This window comes from Cyanidioschyzon merolae, chromosome 6, assembly GCF_000091205.1.
Source record: "Cyanidioschyzon merolae strain 10D DNA, chromosome 6, complete genome".
Classification (NCBI taxonomy): domain Eukaryota; phylum Rhodophyta; class Bangiophyceae; order Cyanidiales; family Cyanidiaceae; genus Cyanidioschyzon; species Cyanidioschyzon merolae.
This window is the reverse complement of record NC_010132.1, coordinates 424860-443332: the sequence shown is the minus strand read 5'-3', so window position 1 is coordinate 443332 and position 18473 is coordinate 424860. Positions and strand designations below refer to the sequence as shown.

The 18473-nt window shown below is 56.8% G+C and overlaps 5 protein-coding genes across 5 annotated transcripts, besides 1 other annotated feature; 2 read left to right on the top strand and 3 right to left on the bottom strand.

The window, feature by feature from the left end:
- CYME_CMF159C (AAA-metalloprotease FtsH, mitochondrial precursor) lies at positions 1 to 2541 on the top strand (the record flags this gene model as incomplete). Its single annotated transcript, XM_005535745.1, has 1 exon — positions 1 to 2541. One exon carries the CDS (start codon positions 1 to 3, stop codon positions 2539 to 2541), a length of 2541 nt encoding a protein of 846 aa, XP_005535802.1.
- An 808-nt stretch (positions 2542 to 3349) lies between these two features.
- Positions 3350 to 3760, bottom strand: CYME_CMF158C (dihydroneopterin aldolase; the record flags this gene model as incomplete). The annotated part of the gene is made up of 1 exon (XM_005535744.1): positions 3350 to 3760. The coding sequence occupies one exon, from the start codon at positions 3758 to 3760 to the stop codon at positions 3350 to 3352; it is 411 nt and encodes a 136-aa protein (XP_005535801.1).
- Positions 3761 to 6059: 2299 nt separating this feature from the next.
- CYME_CMF157C (probable U3 snoRNP component Utp7p) lies at positions 6060 to 7997 on the top strand (the record flags this gene model as incomplete). Its single annotated transcript, XM_005535743.1, has 1 exon — positions 6060 to 7997. One exon carries the CDS (start codon positions 6060 to 6062, stop codon positions 7995 to 7997), a length of 1938 nt encoding a protein of 645 aa, XP_005535800.1.
- A 1727-nt stretch (positions 7998 to 9724) lies between these two features.
- On the bottom strand, positions 9725 to 11914 carry CYME_CMF156C (cystathionine gamma-synthase; the record flags this gene model as incomplete). The annotated part of the gene is made up of 1 exon (XM_005535742.1): positions 9725 to 11914. The coding sequence occupies one exon, from the start codon at positions 11912 to 11914 to the stop codon at positions 9725 to 9727; it is 2190 nt and encodes a 729-aa protein (XP_005535799.1).
- Positions 11915 to 13766: 1852 nt separating this feature from the next.
- On the bottom strand, positions 13767 to 16847 carry CYME_CMF155C (hypothetical protein, conserved; the record flags this gene model as incomplete). Its single annotated transcript, XM_005535741.1, has 1 exon — positions 13767 to 16847. The coding sequence occupies one exon, from the start codon at positions 16845 to 16847 to the stop codon at positions 13767 to 13769; it is 3081 nt and encodes a 1026-aa protein (XP_005535798.1).
- Positions 16427 to 18473: part of a sequence feature (possible transcribed region) that runs on past the window's edge.

The window sequence follows — 18473 nt, the reverse complement described above, 5'->3', positions numbered from 1 at the left end:
ATGCAAGCGCTCTGTAGTAGAAGATTATTGGTACACCTGTGGAGAGGTTCAGCGCTGAGCGGTGCGCAAAAAGCTGCTGTGCACCTGCGCTGCTCTGGGGCTGACTCCCAGAACGCTGGTCTGTTGCGACGTGAAGTGGTACATAGAGTGGTACGCGCTCCCGACGAACTGCTTGCACGCTGCTTGTCTGCAAACAGATGGAACTCCTCGTTTCGCGACTTGTACCCACGTGGTTGGAAGAAGGGAAAGCCGCCAGAAGAGCAGCCAACCTTAAAACCGGGGGTCGGTTCGCCAGCAGACCGGGAGGGTCTGGCTAGTGATACCCAACCCGAGCGCGGCGACGCCTCCCGAGCGAAAGGCAGCAGAAGCGGCGGAGGCGCACCCGGACCCAACTGGTGGGCGCTTCTCGTGTTTGGCTCCGGTCTAGCCGCAGCGCTCTGGCTGAGCGGATCCGAGTCAGGTGCGAGCAACCCGTTCAGCACACCCAAACCGCGTCAGATCTCGTTCCAAGAGTTCAGTCGTGAGTATCTGGAGAGAGGGCTCGTATCCCACATCGTGGTCGTGAACCGCAGCGAAGCCCGTGTCTTTCTCAAACGCGAGGCGCAGGGTCGTGCAAGTGCTCGCCCCGGCAACGGGTCGCCGTGGGAGAGCCCGTGGCAGAGACCCGTGGCAACCTTTGTGGTGCCCAGTGTCGATGTCCTGGAACGACGACTCGAGGATATTCAGTCGCGCATGGGTCTGGAGCCCATCGATTACATTCCGATTGTATACCGAAATGAGACCTCTGCGCTGTCGACCCTGGTGAACTGGGCGCCCACCATTCTCCTTATCGGAGCCTACATCTACATTGTGAGACGAATGAGTGGACTGGGCGGCTTCGGAGCTCGCGGCGGTACAGGGGCGGGCTTCCCTTTTGGTGGCATGCTGCGTCCGCCAGGAAGCAGCGGTAGCACTGGCAGCGGCAGCGGCGCCGGCGGCATCACCGGTGGCGGCATTTTCAACGTCGGACGCGCTTCCGTGACGGTGCTCAATCGAGATCCAAAGAGCCGCATCGGCACTCGGTTCAGTGATGTGGCGGGACTTGATGAAGCCAAAGAAGAAATCATGGAATTTGTGAGCTATCTGAAAAGTCCAGAGCGGTACAAGCGCATCGGTGCAAAGATACCCAAGGGCGCACTTTTACACGGCCCGCCCGGCACCGGCAAGACGCTGCTCGCGAAAGCCACCGCTGGCGAGTCTGGCGTCCCTTTCCTGACGATCAATGGTTCCGACTTTATGGAGCTATTTGTTGGAGTGGGCCCCTCGCGCGTTCGCGACCTCTTCGCACAAGCACGGCAGCTTGCCCCGTGCATCGTCTTTATCGACGAGATCGACGCCATCGGTCGATCACGAGGCCGTGGTGGCCTCATTGGAGGTAACGATGAACGCGAAAATACCTTGAATCAACTGCTTGTGGAGATGGACGGCTTCCAGCCCAACAGCGGGGTGGTCGTTCTCGCTGGTACCAATCGGGTAGACGTTTTGGATCCAGCGCTCCTGCGTCCAGGTCGCTTTGATCGGCAGATCGCCATCGATCCACCCGACATCAAAGGCCGCAAAGATATCTTCCTGGTGCACTTGCGCCCCTTGAAACTGGACCCCTCCATCGATCGAGAGGCTATCGCGAAAGAGCTTGCCGCACGAACTCCGGGTTTTGCGGGCGCGGATATCGCAAATGTCTGTAACGAGTCTGCATTGATCGCTGCCCGCGCTGGTGCCAAAGGGGTCGCGCGCGCTCACTTTGAAGCAGCGATAGATCGGGTAATCGGTGGCATTGAGAAGAAAACCATGGTCATGTCACCCGAGGAAAAGCGAACCGTGGCGTATCACGAAGCGGGGCACGCAGTTGCGGGCTGGTTTCTGGAATACGCAAGTCCACTGCTGAAAGTTTCGATCGTGCCGCGGGGCTCTGCAGCGCTCGGCTATGCACAGTACCAGCCGCGGGACCAGCGACTGTATTCGCGGGAACAGCTGCTGGACCTCATGTGCATGACCCTAGCTGGACGCGTTTCCGAGGAGATTTTCTTTGGTCAGATAAGTACTGGTGCGGCCGACGACTTTTCAAAGATCACCACCATGGCGTACAACCAGGTGACCCAATGGGGTATGGGCGATGCACTGGGAAATCTTGCTTTCCAGCGGCGGAATGATGATACATCACCGCGCTTCTACAAGCCGTACAGCGATAAAACTGCCCAGAAGATTGACGAAGAGGTTCGTCAGCTTGTGCGCAGTGCCTACGAGCGAACTCGAAGTTTACTCGAGGAGAAGAAGGAACAGGTTCGCCTTGTTGCAGAGGAGTTACTGGCGAATGAAATGATTACGCGGGAGGGTATGGAAACGCTACTCGGGAAGCGCCCCTTTGTAGAGCACAAGACTTTTGACGAACTCGCCCAGGGCGCTTCGCCGACCGGAAAAGCGGCAACCGTGGCGCAGGACAAAGCGCTATCCGGTGCGGATCCCGGGCAAGGCGTCGAGACCGTTGGCGGTCCTACACCCTGAGTATCGCACTGGTGCTGCTGTCTGAAAGCGTTCGACCTTGCGTGGAGTGCCTCCCAGGGGGAAGCGCTGGCTCGCACCGTCTACAGACCAGATGCAGCAGTTGCGTCGACCCGTTGATGGACGCAATGAGAGAGGAGGGCTATGCTCAAGGCACCGTCTTTCGCTACTATCAGGCAATGGACTCGCGGACGCGTATCGCGTACACGAGTTGATGTCGTGAGCTTGGCGTGCGTCCGAGGCTGCATCAACGGGGCCTTTGGAGTATCGGCGCCAATGAGCTTTTTCCGCGGAAGCGCGTTTCCGCTGATATGCGGAACGAGCGGCCACGCCAGATGCTTGTGTTGGCACGAACGCGACTGGGAATCGCCCCAAACTGCACAGTATGATGATGATCATGATAATCGTGACGACGACGACGACGACGACGACGACCACGAAGACAGCCCGTCCGTGAGCATTCGCAGCGGCGCGCGTTTCCCGGCCCGCTGAAATAGGAAAGACAGACGCGATTACCAGGTGTATCGATAGACACACACACACACACACACTCCAGGAGAGAGACCGGGGGCGCTGAGCGTGCCACGGCACATCGTCTGCGCCCGTGTTCGAACTGGTCAGCGATACCAGGCGGCACGTGCTTGCTTGCGACATACACAATTCCGGGATGATCGGTTCGCGTTGAATGCATATCCATTTTTCGTCATGCACTAGAGCCGCAGTGGCGAGCACTGCAGTTCCTCGCTAGACCTGTGAATGTACCCTTCAAGCAGACCGGGTACTGCTCTGGCAACTAGCTACAAGGCGTTCTCTAACACGGTGTGGCGGCGCTGTTGCTGCTGCATGAAGCTTGCCTTGTCCTGGTAAACTGAACACCGATAGAGCCTTGGTCCACTTTTCCCGGAATCGAAATCGCGGGTTTGTGCACTGCGCACGAGACCTCCTCGGCATCTTGAAACGACTGGAAAACTCGCTGAATAATATCGAGGGCTAAGGTTTCAACGAGGTTCCTTGGAGGGCCCTGCACAACCTCTTTTACGATTTCGTACAGTTTCACATAATCGAGGGTATCTTGAAGGGAATCGCTTCGCGCTGCTCGACCGAGGACGCTGGTGGCAACCTCGAGGTCCACCTGGAACACTTGGCCAAGCGTTCGCTCTGCCGCCACCGCGCCGTGATAACCAAAAAATCGTAAACCCCGCAGAAACAGTCTGCCTTGCATCAAGCCGCTGCCAGGTGACGTTTTCGAAAGGTTCGGTGGAAAAGTGCACGAGTCTCGCGGACAGCGTTCAAGTAGCGAGAGAGTGCTGGTGCTGGGGCACGGGCTCCAGGCGCACGTACGTTCGGGCGCTGGTTGCAACGGGTACCCGTGTTCGCTCGAGAAGGAAGCGAACGCTACCAATGACGGAGTACAGGATCGTCAGCGTATATTGAACGCAGCGCAAAGCCCTAAAGTGACTGCAGACGCCAGAAGTAAAGTTTTCTCGCGCCCCGGCCCGTCTACGGACATGTGCTTCGCGGAACGCATTGCACAGGTGCGCTTTCGGACGCATCGCCAGGTCAAGCGCTGGGAACGTCCTCCACGGGAATTCCGAGACCGCCATGTTACTCCCAAGTGTGTCCATGAAAGTATGCCTATGTATGATCCAGATACCTGACTGTCGTTGTGCGTCGATTATGCTCATCCGCGTTTGAAGAGGTTGACGTCAAACTTGTAAAGAGCGATCCATTCCGAATACTCCGGTGGCGATGCTGTTTCCTGAAGATTGGCAACGAGCAACAATTTCCGGGCACAAATACCCTGCGAGAAAGTCTGTTCGAGAGTACAGAAAGTGACAACTGACAAGCACCTGGATAACACTTTCATTCAAGCTTCATGTTCAGCGTTGCATATGGAACAGAGTTTTCCGTATTTTCTCAAGTTGACTTTGCAGGCGGAGAATCACGCGAGCCGGACGAGTCTGCCAGCCTAGTGCCTCGTGCTCCTTCCAATACCGGGGTGTTGTGTCGAGACCTGAGCAACGCGTCCGCAATGCAGTTTATTCTGGGACAAGGAACAAGTAAGCTGCATCTGGACGTCGCCCCGGTCGCAGTGGACTCCTAGTACATCGCTTCGCGCTGCGGCATGCAGTAGGTCCGTCTGCGCAGCTTCCCTATGCTCAGGATGATGATGAATCCTGATTCCGTGTCGAGTGGAGCGCGCCTCATGCCGATGCCCTTGCTAGTATGGTAAAGTCGTTCTGTCTCCGTGATGCATCTGTACCAGGGGTTTAGGCGCTATGGCAGGTGCGCAGCGCAGGCACTCTGCGAACAATAGAACGTATCAAGCGGCCGGTACGTCCAAGAGCAAGTATGTGGAATGGCGCATGGAGGTATGGTGCACCATGATGGGCACTTTCAAGAATGCTATTATCCAACCTGGAATCTGGAACCCCAGGTCAATGTAGACGTACCATCAAACAAAAACCCGAGTGATCGAACGCAATGGAGCACGACGTCGATACCCGCCATGAGAAAGTCGCATCGCCGCTAAGGGATCTTTGTTGTACTTTTTAGACCAATAATGGTTAATATGGTACGACGTCGATACCCGCCATGAGAAAGTCGCATCGCCGCTAAGGGATCTTTGTTGTACTTTTTAGACCAATAATGGCTAATATGGTACGACGTCGATACCCGCCATGAGAAAGTCGCATCGCCGCTAAGGGACCTTTGTTGTACTTTTTAGACCAATAATGGCTAATATGGTACGACGTCGATACCCGCCATGAGAAAGTCGCATCGCCGCTAAGGGACCTTTGTTGTACTTTTTAGACCAATAATGGTTAATATGGTACGACGTCGATACCCGCCATGAGAAAGTCGCATCGCCGCTAAGGGACCTTTGTTGTACTTTTTAGACCAATAATGGTTAATATGGTACGACGTCGATACCCGCCATGAGAAAGTCGCATCGCCGCTAAGGGATCTTTGTTGTACTTTTTAGACCAATAATGGTTAATATGGTACGACGTCGATACCCGCCATGAGAAAGTCGCATCGCCGCTAAGGGACCTTTGTTGTACTTTTTAGACCAATAATGGTTAATATGGTACGACGTCGATACCCGCCATGAGAAAGTCGCATCGCCGCTAAGGGATCTTTGTTATACTTTTGTACAAAACATTCAAGTATTGACCTACATCCATATCCGGTTTGCAGACTTGGCCTGCGTATGCCACGCGGACTCGCCAACATCTTATGACGACCCGTTTGTTGTCCGTTTGACCTTCGTTGATCAAAGCAACCTGACACCATCGGATCTAAACCTAAAGCTCATCAACCTGCGCGACAGCTGCACGCAGGCGTTCGAGCTCGGGAACGCAAACGTCGCCGGTGCAAACACGGCTTGGCGGTGCCGCGTGTGCCACACGGCGCCTGAGTCGTCGACGAATCGCGGGTCGCTTCCACGGATTCCGCGACTTGCTCTCTGGCGTCAAACTACGTTAGATATTGCATCTCGGGTTCTATTCAAATTCAGTATGGTGGAGGAACGCGTGACGACGCTCGAGGCGACACCCGGTTACAAGCGGTACCAGCGACTGCCCCCGGCCGCCACTGCACTGCTGAGCGATCACACGATGGTGCGGGTCTCGCAGCGTTCCCTTCGGCATAAGATCGAACAAGTGGTGCACCAGTCTCGAGAGGCAGCCGAACGGTCTGCTGAACTTGACTTGCTGCTCGATCGGGAAGGCCGGCGTGGTTTCATCGAGCCCGAGTCTGAACTCGAACGCCATACGAGCCACGTTTCTCAGCAAGCGCTACAGGAAGCAAGCAGCCTCTATGCACAACGAGGGCGTTTTCGCCTCGACTTTGAGGACTACTCGCGAACTCGCGCCTCGCAGGTACTCCGCAAGCAAGAACGAGCCGCTAGCTCGAACGGTGTCGAACATCCCACCATGGGCTACCGAGCTCGTTATTCTGCAAGCTCGCGTGTCTTGCTGCTGGGAGGACTCCACAACGGCCATGTCGTCGTTCTGGACTGGCGCCGCAAGCGCACCATGGCACCAGAATTGCACCTTGGAGAACACCTCCGCGATGTTGTGATGTTGCATACAGACGGGTTGTTTGCAGCGGCCGTGGAACGTGCTGTCGCTATCCACGACGCCGTCAGTGGTGCCCAGATCCACTGCCTGCGTCAACACTCGCGCCCACATAGTCTCGATTTTCTGCGATATCATCTTTTGTTATTGAGTATGAGCGAGACGGGCGAACTCCACTACACCGACGTCTCGAATGGAATGACGGTGGCCCAGTTCCCGACGCATCTGGGCAGACCGAGCGCTGCGCTCACGACGAGCCCCTACCATGGCGTCGCGTTCACCGGACATGCCAACGGAACGGTGCAGCTGTGGTCTCCGGCTATGCCAAACGAGCCGTTGGCAAAGGTTCTTGCGCATCCGGGTTACGGTGGCGTTGCTGCCGTCGCCACCGATCACGGCGGTCGTTACCTGGTAACCGCCGGGGCAGCGAGTCGACACTTTGCCGTATGGGACATGCGGAAACTGTTCCGACCGATTCATTCCTACGAATCGAAAAGCGGTGGTTTGATTACCTCAATGGACGTCAGTCAAACTGGGCTCTTGGCGATCGGGCACAGCGCTGGAGGTCGAGTGATCATCTGGAAGGACTGGGCACTGTACGAGGCCAAGGCGTACGAGCCCTACCTGCAGACACGGGTCGGTGTTGGAGCCGGCGGGACGCGGATCAGCGCTGTTGCTTTTGCGCCTTTCGAAGATGTGCTCGGTGTTGGCTACTCTACTGGGTTCGAGTCGTGCCTCGTCCCTGGATCCGGAGAGCCCGAGTTTGATGCGCTTGAGCCTAACCCCTACTGGCAGAAAGCACAGCGCCGCGCAGCGCAAGTGCAGCTGCTGCTGGAGAAGCTCCCACCAGAAACCATCGCGCTCGACCCGAACTTTATTGGACGGGTAGAACGAGATCACCGCAGAGTCCAGCGCACAGGAAGGCGAGTCTCGCAGCTTCGCTACCGACCACCAGCAGAAACTGCACCCAACGAGGCAGCACCTCGAGAAGACCAGAGCTCGGCACCCGAGGATGCACAGACCGATGAGAACGGGGGTTTGTCGGCTTCGGTACCGCCGTGGCGGCGTCGGGTGAAGCACCCCTCACTCCGAAAGAGCCGTGGGAGGAATGCTCTCGCCAATCGACTACGAAGGCGTCAACAAAATGTGATCGACACGAAGGCCGAAGCGCTCCGAACCCGTCTAGTGCAAATGCTTCAGCATCGTCGTCGTCGTCGTCAACGAGGCCATCCTCGTGTTCATGATCATGAAACTGGGCAGCGCTCATCCAAGGATGCCACTCAAGCGACACTGCGCAGCGAGAGGCACACAAACCGCGCACATCTCGCAAAGTTGATGCCGCGGGCGTTGCAAAGCTTTCACCAACACCAACGGTAGCCTGTAAATTCGGGTAAGGTTTACTAGGAGTGGCAGATTTTGTGAAAGAATCATCGTTGAGAGGCCCCGACGCTCAGTCATTCGCGTGGAAAGGCAGGTTACATTTGACAAGAGCTCCATCGGAGAGCATCTTCATCCGTTCCGGATCTCAAACTGGAACGCTGAACTGTTTGTTCTGTCGATGCCGCTGGATATTGTCTCCAGCGTTTTCTTGGTACACGAACACGCTCGACATTCGAGGTGCACCAACAACGTATGATGGATTCATGCGTCGTTTTAGGATCATCGGTCGACGTTTTGGTGCGGCTTCCTCGACGCTGTCCCGCCCGAATTCGTCACGCTACCAGAGTCAGGATGCTTCGCGATACACTCGTACAGCGGTTCATACGGAAACATTGCAATGAGCATCCGTTGCACGCGTACAAGCCGCCAGTCCTCTCGTTTGCGAGTGAGCAGCACGCTCACACCGTGCATACCTCAAGTTTTCGATCGTTCTATATTGAGGCAACGCTTGGGGTGCAGCAATATGCGCCCGGCAGGCCGATGGAGATGGAGAGAGGTGTATGTCGTGCTCGGACGACCTGTTCGCAAGCTCACACACAGAGAGTTCACTGGACTCCTGGCGTCATGGAATCCATTCCGTGCGGGAGACGAATCCTCGGGTCTCTGTGACCAGGATCGAGGCGGCATTCGGCAGCAGTATGCTACCGCTTCGTTACCAAGCCCCGAGAAGCACTGTCTCTTCTGTTTGTTTGGAAGAGAATGCTCGACTTGGGACTCGATTACCGCGGCGATCGCCTGTGGTACAACAAGTGTCACCGCCTTGGTCGCAGGAAGCCTCGACAGATCGCAGTATCTCTACTCGATCTAGAGCCAGCAAGTTCGTCAAGGCAATTGTTCCATCTTATGCAGAACTCGCGCTCCACAGCCCTCAATGGAATGGAACTGCACGCGATGCTGTGTGTGCGTATGTATGTATGTATGGATGGATGGATGTACGTATGAGTGTGTGTGTGTGTGTGTGCAGCGGGCAAAGCCCCCGCCCAGGGTATCGTCGGCGAGAATCCCGTGCTTCTAGGATAGTGCACCAGTCGTTGACACCGAGAATCGTATTGATAGGACGCTTCTGTTCCAGGCAGAGCGTTTACCGAGCGATGAAGCGAGCCCTGACGCGCTACAGGGTCGTCCGCGGCTCACAGGGTGTGGTGAATACGCTCGAGCCTCTGACCAGTGCCAAGTGTCACCGCTGTGCCGGGCCGCTTCGTGGCTCCATTCAAAGAACACGAAGGTGGCAAGCGAGGCGTCGATCGCGACCTTTTTTGCCGGTGCTGGCGGAGCCTTGACACCAGCCGGAGGCAGCGCAACCGCGACCTGAACGCTGCCATCGACATGCTTCGACTCCTGAAAGTGGAGCTGGCGGGACAGTTGAGACCGTCGTAGTTCACGCTGGAGCTAAGAGCGAGCAAAAGGAGGCGGTGGTAGAAAACGCGAACAAAGGCTGGTGTCGATCAGCGTGGGACGCGACCCAAACGTTAGCGTGTACACCAGCCGAAAAGGGTCTCTCCCGTTTTGTGCTTACACTGGGCATCCATTCCGGTTTACGAACAAGCGGTATCGTAAATGATCCTGCCTCTGTTTATAGCATGTCGAGCATCCGACGGAGATGCTATTATGCGCTGCTCTGGTGAGCTCAAGTCGCTCTGGTAGCGAGCCTACCCTGCTGAACCTCACACGTACGTATCCTCGAACGCCACGTCTAGTGCATGCATCACGTCTTGAACGATATCCTCAGCGTCCTCGATTCCACAGGAGAAACGCACGAGACCGCAAGTGATTCCGAGACGGCGTCGTCGCCAAAGCGGTTGATCAAAATAGCCCATGATGCAGACTTGTTCGACGAGAGTTTCCGTGCCGCCCAGGCTCGGGCCGATGTACGGTATGCGGAGTGCGTCGATGAACTTTCCCGTACGGCGAAACGTCTCCGCACCGTAGGGATCGTCGGCGCCACCGCGCAAGTGACCACGCAACTCGAAGGAGAGCACACCACCAAAGCCGCAACCACCATCCGCTGCCCTAAACTGAGCATACGCTTCATGAAGGCGGCGACCGAGGTGATAATCGGGGTGTTCAGGTAAACCCGGCCAATGGACACAGGCGATGCGCTCATCATTGGCCAGTCGATGTGCGAGAGCGGCAGCATTCTGATTATGGGCGTCCACACGGATCTTGAGGGTCTTGAGTCCACGCAGGAGCAGATAACTCGTGTGGGGATCAATGACGCCACCAAGGATGCCGTGCGCGCGACGAACCTTTGCGATGAGTTCAGCACGGCCGATCAGAGCGCCGGCAAGAATGTCGTTGTGGCCACCCAGGTACTTGGTCGCACTGTGGAGCACGAGATCCGCCCCAAGCTCTAGCGGTCGATGGTTGATTGGTGTGGCGAACGTGCTATCAATGCAGACCATCATATCGTATTGACGCGCCAGTGCAACAATGCGCGGCACATCCACTAGACGCAGAAGGGGGTTCGTCGGCGACTCACTGAAGAACACGACTCTCTGCTGGGTGATGGCGCCGTCGGTGGACTCTCGTATTTCCCGCAACGTACTTTCCAGCAGCGCAAGGTCGCTTGGATCCATGATCACGACGCGCACGTTGAGTCGGGGCATCATTTCTTCAATAAACTGGCGCGTTCGGCGATAGCAGTCTGTCGTCGTGATGAGGCAACCACCAGTGCCCTCCTCTGAGACCGTGGTACCGAGCCCCGCGCCCCGTACATCTGCATTGTCCAAGGCGAACAATGCAAACAACATGGTGGTGACGGCATTCATACCGGAGGCCGACAAGAGCGCATCATAGACGGCGGAGTCCGGATGAGCATCCTGCTGTGCCAGATTCCCGCACTCGAGGTCGATTAGTTTCTCCTCCGCAGCCCGTGTCGTTGGGTTTCCGTACCTTCCGTATTCGAACGAGGAGTACTTACCTAAGTTATATTGGATACATTCCCGCGTATTGCGGAACGTGAACGTTGAAGACTGCACGATGGGTGTTGTCAACGAGTCCGCCGTCGCTTTGGCCTTCTTTCCGCCCTTGGCACGTTCACCGCCGTGCACAGCACGGGTCGACGACCGAGCGTCCTGGATGAGGCGCGCACGTTGACGGTCCATGCCTTCTGTCGCAGCCGGAGCTGTCGCAGCTACACCCTCGGCTTCACCGCGCCCATTACCGTCTGATTCAGACAGAGTGCCTCCCCGGTCGAGTTCCGCACGCTCTTGCGGCGCGACCTCTAACAGCTGCTCCACAGTGGCCAATTCATCCGACGTGAATGTATCGCCGGCGTTTGTCCGCGATGAGCATGGCGTCTCTTGGCGACGGTGGCTGGTCAGCGAGAGCATCAGAGCTCCAGCGCTAGCCCGTTGGCAAGTGCCTCGCTGCACTACGTGCCTTCGGGAACCCCAATTGTAAAGTAGGTGCTCTGAAGAGCGCGGCACGAAAAAGCCCGTACCGCGCGCCTCGAGGCCGGTGCACCAGCGCCGAGTTGGCGTGTTCGCCAACCAGAAACTGCTGCTGCTGCTGCTGCTGCTGCTGCTGCGGGCGCGGTCACGACCTAGAACGCCGATCCCGCTCGAGTCTCGTCGCCGCAACGCGACTAGAGAAACACACGAATCGACTGCGTGAATGCGTACCCGCTCGCAATTGTTGGCTCGTGCCGACGCTGGTATCGTCCTTGAAACTTGTTGACACGAACCTGGCGGTGATCGTGGTGATAATGGTGCACGTGGTGTTGGTGTTGGTGGTGGTGGTGGCGGCTTACCACGAGTCCACCCGCCAGCCGACCCAGGCGGAACGAAGCTCAACGTACACGCCAGCTCCCGTCGAGCCCCGGTTTCACAAGGCTCACCACGACCTCTACGCATACCAGGAAAAGGGAACGCCTGCGGTAACCCAGGTCGTTAGCGCGACGTGCACCGTAACGCTGTGCCCCGCAGCCGCGGCATCCCCGAGTACGATGCGTCGGCGGATGGCAGCGGCACCAGCGGCGGCGGCGGCGGCGCTGCGATGGATGAATCGATGGATGGATCGATGGATGAATCGATGGATCCATCGATGAATCGCTCGCACAGGTGCCCTGCTCTGCTGCAGGCGTTCCCTGTACGGCAGTGCGCGTGGTGCACGTGGGATGCGCCCTCGCAACGTTCGTTGCGGTATCGCTGATGCCGCAGCAAGCGCCCAGACGGTGCTCGGCACCAACCAGGTATCTGGATCGACACCAACAGCTCTTCTGGATGGGATCACTGGGCTGGAGCTCACGGAATGCAGAGGCGTGTGTAGAGCGCGCGCGAATTGTGTCTGCTAGGTCGTGACTGGCAGCGCTGGCGCAGCAGCAGGTGTTTGTGTGGATCGATGGCTGCTTCTCGGAAAGAAACGGATGATTTGCGCAACTTGCTGCTGACTGGCCGGCAGCGTCCACGTAGGCCCCGAATATCCTTCAAAGCATACTAGTTTTATCATGTAAGATCGATTCACCGAACCAGGTACATCCGTCAAGGCATTCCATTTCTTTTGCGTACGATCGATGCATCGATTGCAGCGGGCGCTGCTGCCGGTATTATCGGTCGCAGCCTCGAGCCGACGCCCTTTGTGGTACGGCAACGCCATTCTGTCTCGGTGCAGCGACCGCACCGGCGCTATAGGCGCTATTGCTGTCGCTTTCGGCAGGCACTAGGCACACACGATAGGACGTGCGAAACGACCTGAATATCCGAGAAGAAGCATAGGTCATATAACTTGGGAGTAGGGGGTTTGATGGATAACTCACCGCGTACTGAATAAAACCGGAAAAGAAAAGAAAAATGCGCATCATCGGAGAACGCTGGCCTATGGAAACGTTTTGTCAATGAAGAAAAAAAAGAAAAAAAAAGCTGCGCACGCATGCATACAGCAACATGCGTGCGGACACGCATCTACGAACAATTCGTGTGCGTCATCTCGCGAATCTCACTTCAAGTTGTTCGACTCAGCATTGGTATATATGATTGAGATAGGCGAAGCTGGCCTCCAGGGACAACTTGTTGAAGATATGATGGATTGTGCATGATTATGGCGGTTCAAGGCGATATGCAAATCGCCAGCGAGACCCTGAAACGTTCACGTTGCAGGTGCTCTGCGTGCTTGCCAATACCCAAGCATGAAGGCACCGTTTGAACAGCGCGATCATGAATGGTGCGGATATCGTGACTAGGGTCTCGGGTGCGAACTGTGCGCTCTGTGGACGCAGCACCAGTGCGTTATGATGTGAATCCATTCGCATGCTGTTTCCATGCGGGGCAATGGAACGATGAAGCGTGATATTTCGACAAGTCTCTTTTACAGAGCGATGCCGTTTGCCTTCATCCACAATGTGAATCCCGCGACCCCCAGAGGTGCGCAGGTCCCGCGGCCTGGAACACGCCAGCGCGCTGTCGCTTTACGCTGGTGCGGCGTTCGGGTTTGCGCGGGCCTGGCGTTCTCGGGCACAGGCGCTTGTACGCCATCATTTGTCTGCGCCAGCGGCATTGAAACGAAACCCAGGTGCCTACCTTGCGTATGCGGCATGCCCACTGGTACCACTACAACGAAATGCGTGCTCGGCTGGGGCAGAATGACGGCCCGCTTCTAACACAGCGGACATGGACCGGCTGTCAGCCGGCGCCTGCGCCTCAGCAGACATTGCTCATGTGCATGCTTTGTTTCCGCAAGTTCTCGGACATGGTAATCTGAACGCAAGTATCAGCGCGCGTCGCCTTCAATGGGATCCGTGGACGGCGTGACCTCGTTTTCGCACGCACTGCCTCCAGTGGTAGCCGCACAAGGCGCTTCAGCTGGGTCAACGGGCGACGAAGCAGATGCGTGCTTTTCAGCAAGATTATGGTACGTATGTGCGATTGCATCGAAATCGGCAACGTAGCTCTCACTTATATTCGCATTCAGGGAGCTCACAAGGTTCCGAACAGCCTCCGCCAGGGCCGTGGCATCCGCGGCGACCTGGTTCAGCATGGTGCCCAGGGGTGGAACCGCCCCTGCTTCCACATTCGTTGACGGCCCGCGATTCCCACCGAGATACTCTTCAGTTAGCCGGACGAATTCCGCCCGAAGATTCTGGGAATACGCGGCAATAATCTGTTCAAACAGGGATCGAAGCGCAACGGTCGGCAGCACAGAACTCAGGATGCGCTCCAGCGTGGTGATATCTCGAATCAAAGCAGATGCCCAAGTGCTGGGTGCAGCGCACCCTGTCTCAGAGACCACTGCGTACTGTTCCAAGGGTAGTCGTCGAAGCTCCGCTATGCGATTTCGTAAGCGAGTCTGCATGATAATTACGATCTTGTTGAGCAGCTGCGCCCGATGTACCTGCAGATCCGCGATCGTACGCTCAAAAGCCCGTTCGAGATCCGCGTCACGAACGACAGACTGCGCGGATGGCTCCCTTGGCGTCGCCAACTCGGGAACGGCGTGCACTGTCGCAGCACCGCCTTCCGTCTGCGGTGATGATGATGGCTCCTGTGGCACACCGGGGACCACATGAAGCTTCCCAGCAGTGGCATCCGACAATTCTATTGCATGCTGGCGCGCCGCGTCTTCAGCACGAGGGCTATTCCTTTCCAAAGCGGGTTTTGCATCCGGGTCCATGCCGACATCCGCCTGGCGAAGCGTCGGGCAGAACCACCTCTGGAGGCCCTGGTATCGATCACTCTCTTGTGGATGCAAAAGACGGAGCAACAGGTCCACGGTGCGCGCACAGACGGCCAAATGCTTTGCGGTAATGGCCTTGAGGTGCGCCGTCTTCATCGCGCCTGCTCCGAGAACTAACTGCAGCGACCGTTGGTTGAACGTCCGCAAAGCCTCGAGAACGCGCATACTCAACGCGTGCGCCAATGCAACTTCTTCGCAATGTAATGCGTCTCGGAAGCAGAGCGCGCACGCATCCAACAGTTCAAAAAGGTCCTGCGAGGCGTCAACAAGCACAAATCGCTCTCCCATGAGCACGACTGTCGCTGGCTGGCCTTCGGAATGCTCACGGACCTTGCCATCTTCCATGGTCATCGATTCTGCATACAAAGGAGCAGACGTATCTCGAACAAGGCGATCCAAAAGAGACTGCAATGCTGCAGTGCTTGTCGCTGGAACCCAACGCTCTGCGTTCAGGCTAACCTGCATGGACTCCAGCTTTTTCTCAAACGCAGCTTGCATCGTATTTCGAATGCGGTCCCGCAGATCAACCAGTACTACTGAGGACGAGGCGGCGGGGCGATCATTCCGCACCTCGAGTATGCGATCCAAAAACTTGAGAAAATCGCGCGTTTCCACATGAATTTTCAGGAGAAACCTCACCTGTTCAAAGTCGGCCGGTCGACAGGCCTGTACAACACTATCGACAGCATCTCGAAATCGCGCTCCAAAGCCATCGCGGAAAGCGCTGAGGACATCTGCACGCTCGACGTGTGACCTGTGCGGCACATGACCGGAGGCCTCGAGGCTCTCCAGCTGACTCGCCACCTCGAAAAACGTGTCGATGACTGCAACGGCTCCTGGAACAAAAGTGCGACACTTTGACAAGAATGTGGTGAATGCCTGCGCGGAATCGCATGCCCACGCATCCTGTTCAGCAGATACAATATTGTTCAGCTCATGAAGCAGGCCTGTGGTTACGCGGTACAGGGCACCGCTTGCCATGCCAATCTGATAAAGCGCCGCCACAAAAGGTGTGATCTCCTCGCGCAGTGTGCAAAGCAGCGCCAGAGACGACCCTGGAGTCTGCTCAGAAGTGAGTCGTTCGGGCGTTCGTGTCGACATCGACGTCGACGTCGGTATTGGTGGAGCGGGTTCGGCGGCTGCACTCCAAACGAAACTCAGTGTAATCTGAAATTGTGCAACGATTTGGTGCTCGAGCGCCGTCCCCAGTCGCCGTCTCAAGGCCCTGTGGTGTCGGGAAAAGTCCTCGACGAGACGAACATCAGCAATGTCAAACTGGCGGTCTGCTGACGCCGAGCGTTCAGCTGGCCCTGCGCTGCGGACGTCACTCGCGTGCGGTACCGCATCCCACTTTCGAAAAACCTCGTGTGCACACGCATCCAGACGCTGGTAAGTATATGCAGCTTTCAATAGATCCTGGTGCTCTTCGTAGAGCTCTGCGGCTCGCGAAATATCGCGAACGCTTTTGAGCTGTTCCAGTACGGCGATGAGGGACCCGAGTCGCTGTCGCTCTCGCTCGAGCCGTTGTCGACTGAGGTTAAGGGCGCCTAACGCTCCGGAGAGCGTTTTCAGTTGTCGCGGCCATTCTGATGACAACTCACTCACCAAGTCCCGAAGCGAGGACTCCGTCTCAGCCACAGCACCCAAGCTCGTGCATCTACGCAGCGTTGGTGCCGATGGGTCTTCGGCTGCAACCTGCATTTCGAAGCATCGGTTGCTGAACCTTATATATCGTTCGAGTGAGCGCGTGAGTTCGGCTTCTGTTTCCACCAAGTCGTGGGACGCACCAAGTTTTCGGGACAAGTATTGAAACTCAGGGGTGCTTGTAAGCTCAAAGTTCTTCGCAGACACCCGGTACGCTTCGGGTATCTGCGCAAGCAAGGCAGCCGCAGAAACGCCAAACTCGTAGTCCGACTGCCGAAACTCCTGTTCCAGTGTCGTCCATAGTTGCTCCGTATTCACAAAGTAGCGCTCTAGAGGGTCTGAAGCCGCCCTGCCGTCGGGTGTTTCCACGGTTTCCTGAAGAGACCCCGCTGGCAAATGTACCGGCTTGTGGGATTTGCCAGCCTCCGGGGTCGCCGAGGCTGTGTTCGTCCTCGAAATTGCGACCTTGTCCATGACGAGGCCGCAACGTCTTCGCAAGCGAAAGCCTGCAACGACCCCCAGGCCCCAAACCGACTGGCCCAGTTTACGGCAACCAGGTTCTAACTGCTGGCCTTGGAACGGGGCGTGAAACTCCGACGACCTGCTACGTGGGTGGTTTGCTCGTGTGCGACCCCCCGCTCCTGAAGACCGTCAGAATGCACTCAGCTAGGAGCGTCCCCAGTTTCCGCAACTGATCCTGAACGGATAGCTCGGGGAGCTCCACTAGTCGTTCTTGCGAAATTCACGACGTTCAAGACGTTCGATTTGGTTACATGGGGAGCCACGGTCTACATCCGTTCCGGATCTCAAACTGGAACGCTGAACTGTTTGTTCTGTCGATGCCGCTGGATATTGTCTCCAGCGTTTTCTTGGTACACGAACACGCTCGACATTCGAGGTGCACCAACAACGTATGATGGATTCATGCGTCGTTTCAGGATCATCGGTCGACGTTTTGGTGCGGCTTCCTCGACGCTGTCCCGCCCGAATTCGTCACGCTACCAGAGTCAGGATGCTTCGCGATACACTCGTACAGCGGTTCATACGGAAACATTGCAATGAGCATCCGTTGCACGCGTACAAGCCGCCAGTCCTCTCGTTTGCGAGTGAGCAGCACGCTCACGCCGTGCATACCTCAAGTTTTCGATCGTTCTATATTGAGGCAACGCTTGGGTGCAGCAATATGCGCCCGGCAGGCCGATGGAGATGGAGAGAAGTGTATGTCGTGCTCGGACGACCTGTTCGCAAGCTCACACACAGAGAGTTCACTGGACTCCTGGCGTCATGGAATCCATTCCGTGCGGGAGACGAATCCTCGGGTCTCTGTGACCAGGATCGAGGCGGCATTCGGCAGCAGTATGCTACCGCTTCGTTACCAAGCCCCGAGAAGCACTGTCTCTTCTGTTTGTTTGGAAAAGAATGCTCGACTTGGGACTCGATTACCGCGGCGATCGCCTGTGGTACCACAAGTGTCACCGCCTTGGTCGCAGGAAGCCTCGACAGATCGCAGTATCTCTACTCGATCTAGAGCCAGCAAGTTCGTCAAGGCAATTGTTCCATCTTATGCAGAACTCGCGCTCCACAGCCCTCAATGGAATGGAACTGCACACGATGCTGTGTGTGCGTATGTATGTATGTATGGATGGATGGATGTACGTATGTGTGTGTGTGTGTGTGTGCAGCGGGCAAAGCCCCCGCCCAGGGTATCGTCGGCGAGAATCCCGTGCTTCTAGGACAGTGCACCAGTCGTTGAGACCGAGAATCGTATTGATAGGACGCTTCTGTTCCAGGTAGAGCGTTTACCGAGCGATGAAGCGAGCCCTGACGCGCTACAGGGTCGTCCGCGGCTCACAGGGTGTGGTGAATACGCTCGAGCCTCTGACCAGTGCCAAGTGTCACCGCTGTGCCGGGCCGCTTCGTGGCTCCATTCAAAGAACACGAAGGTGGCAAGCGAGGCGTCGATCGCGACCTTTTTTGCCGGTGCTGGCGGAGCCTTGACACCAGCCGGAGGCAGCGCAACCGCGACCTGAACGCTGCCATCGACATGCTTCGACTCCTGAAAGTGGAGCTGGCGGGACAGTTGAGACCGTCGTAGTTCAC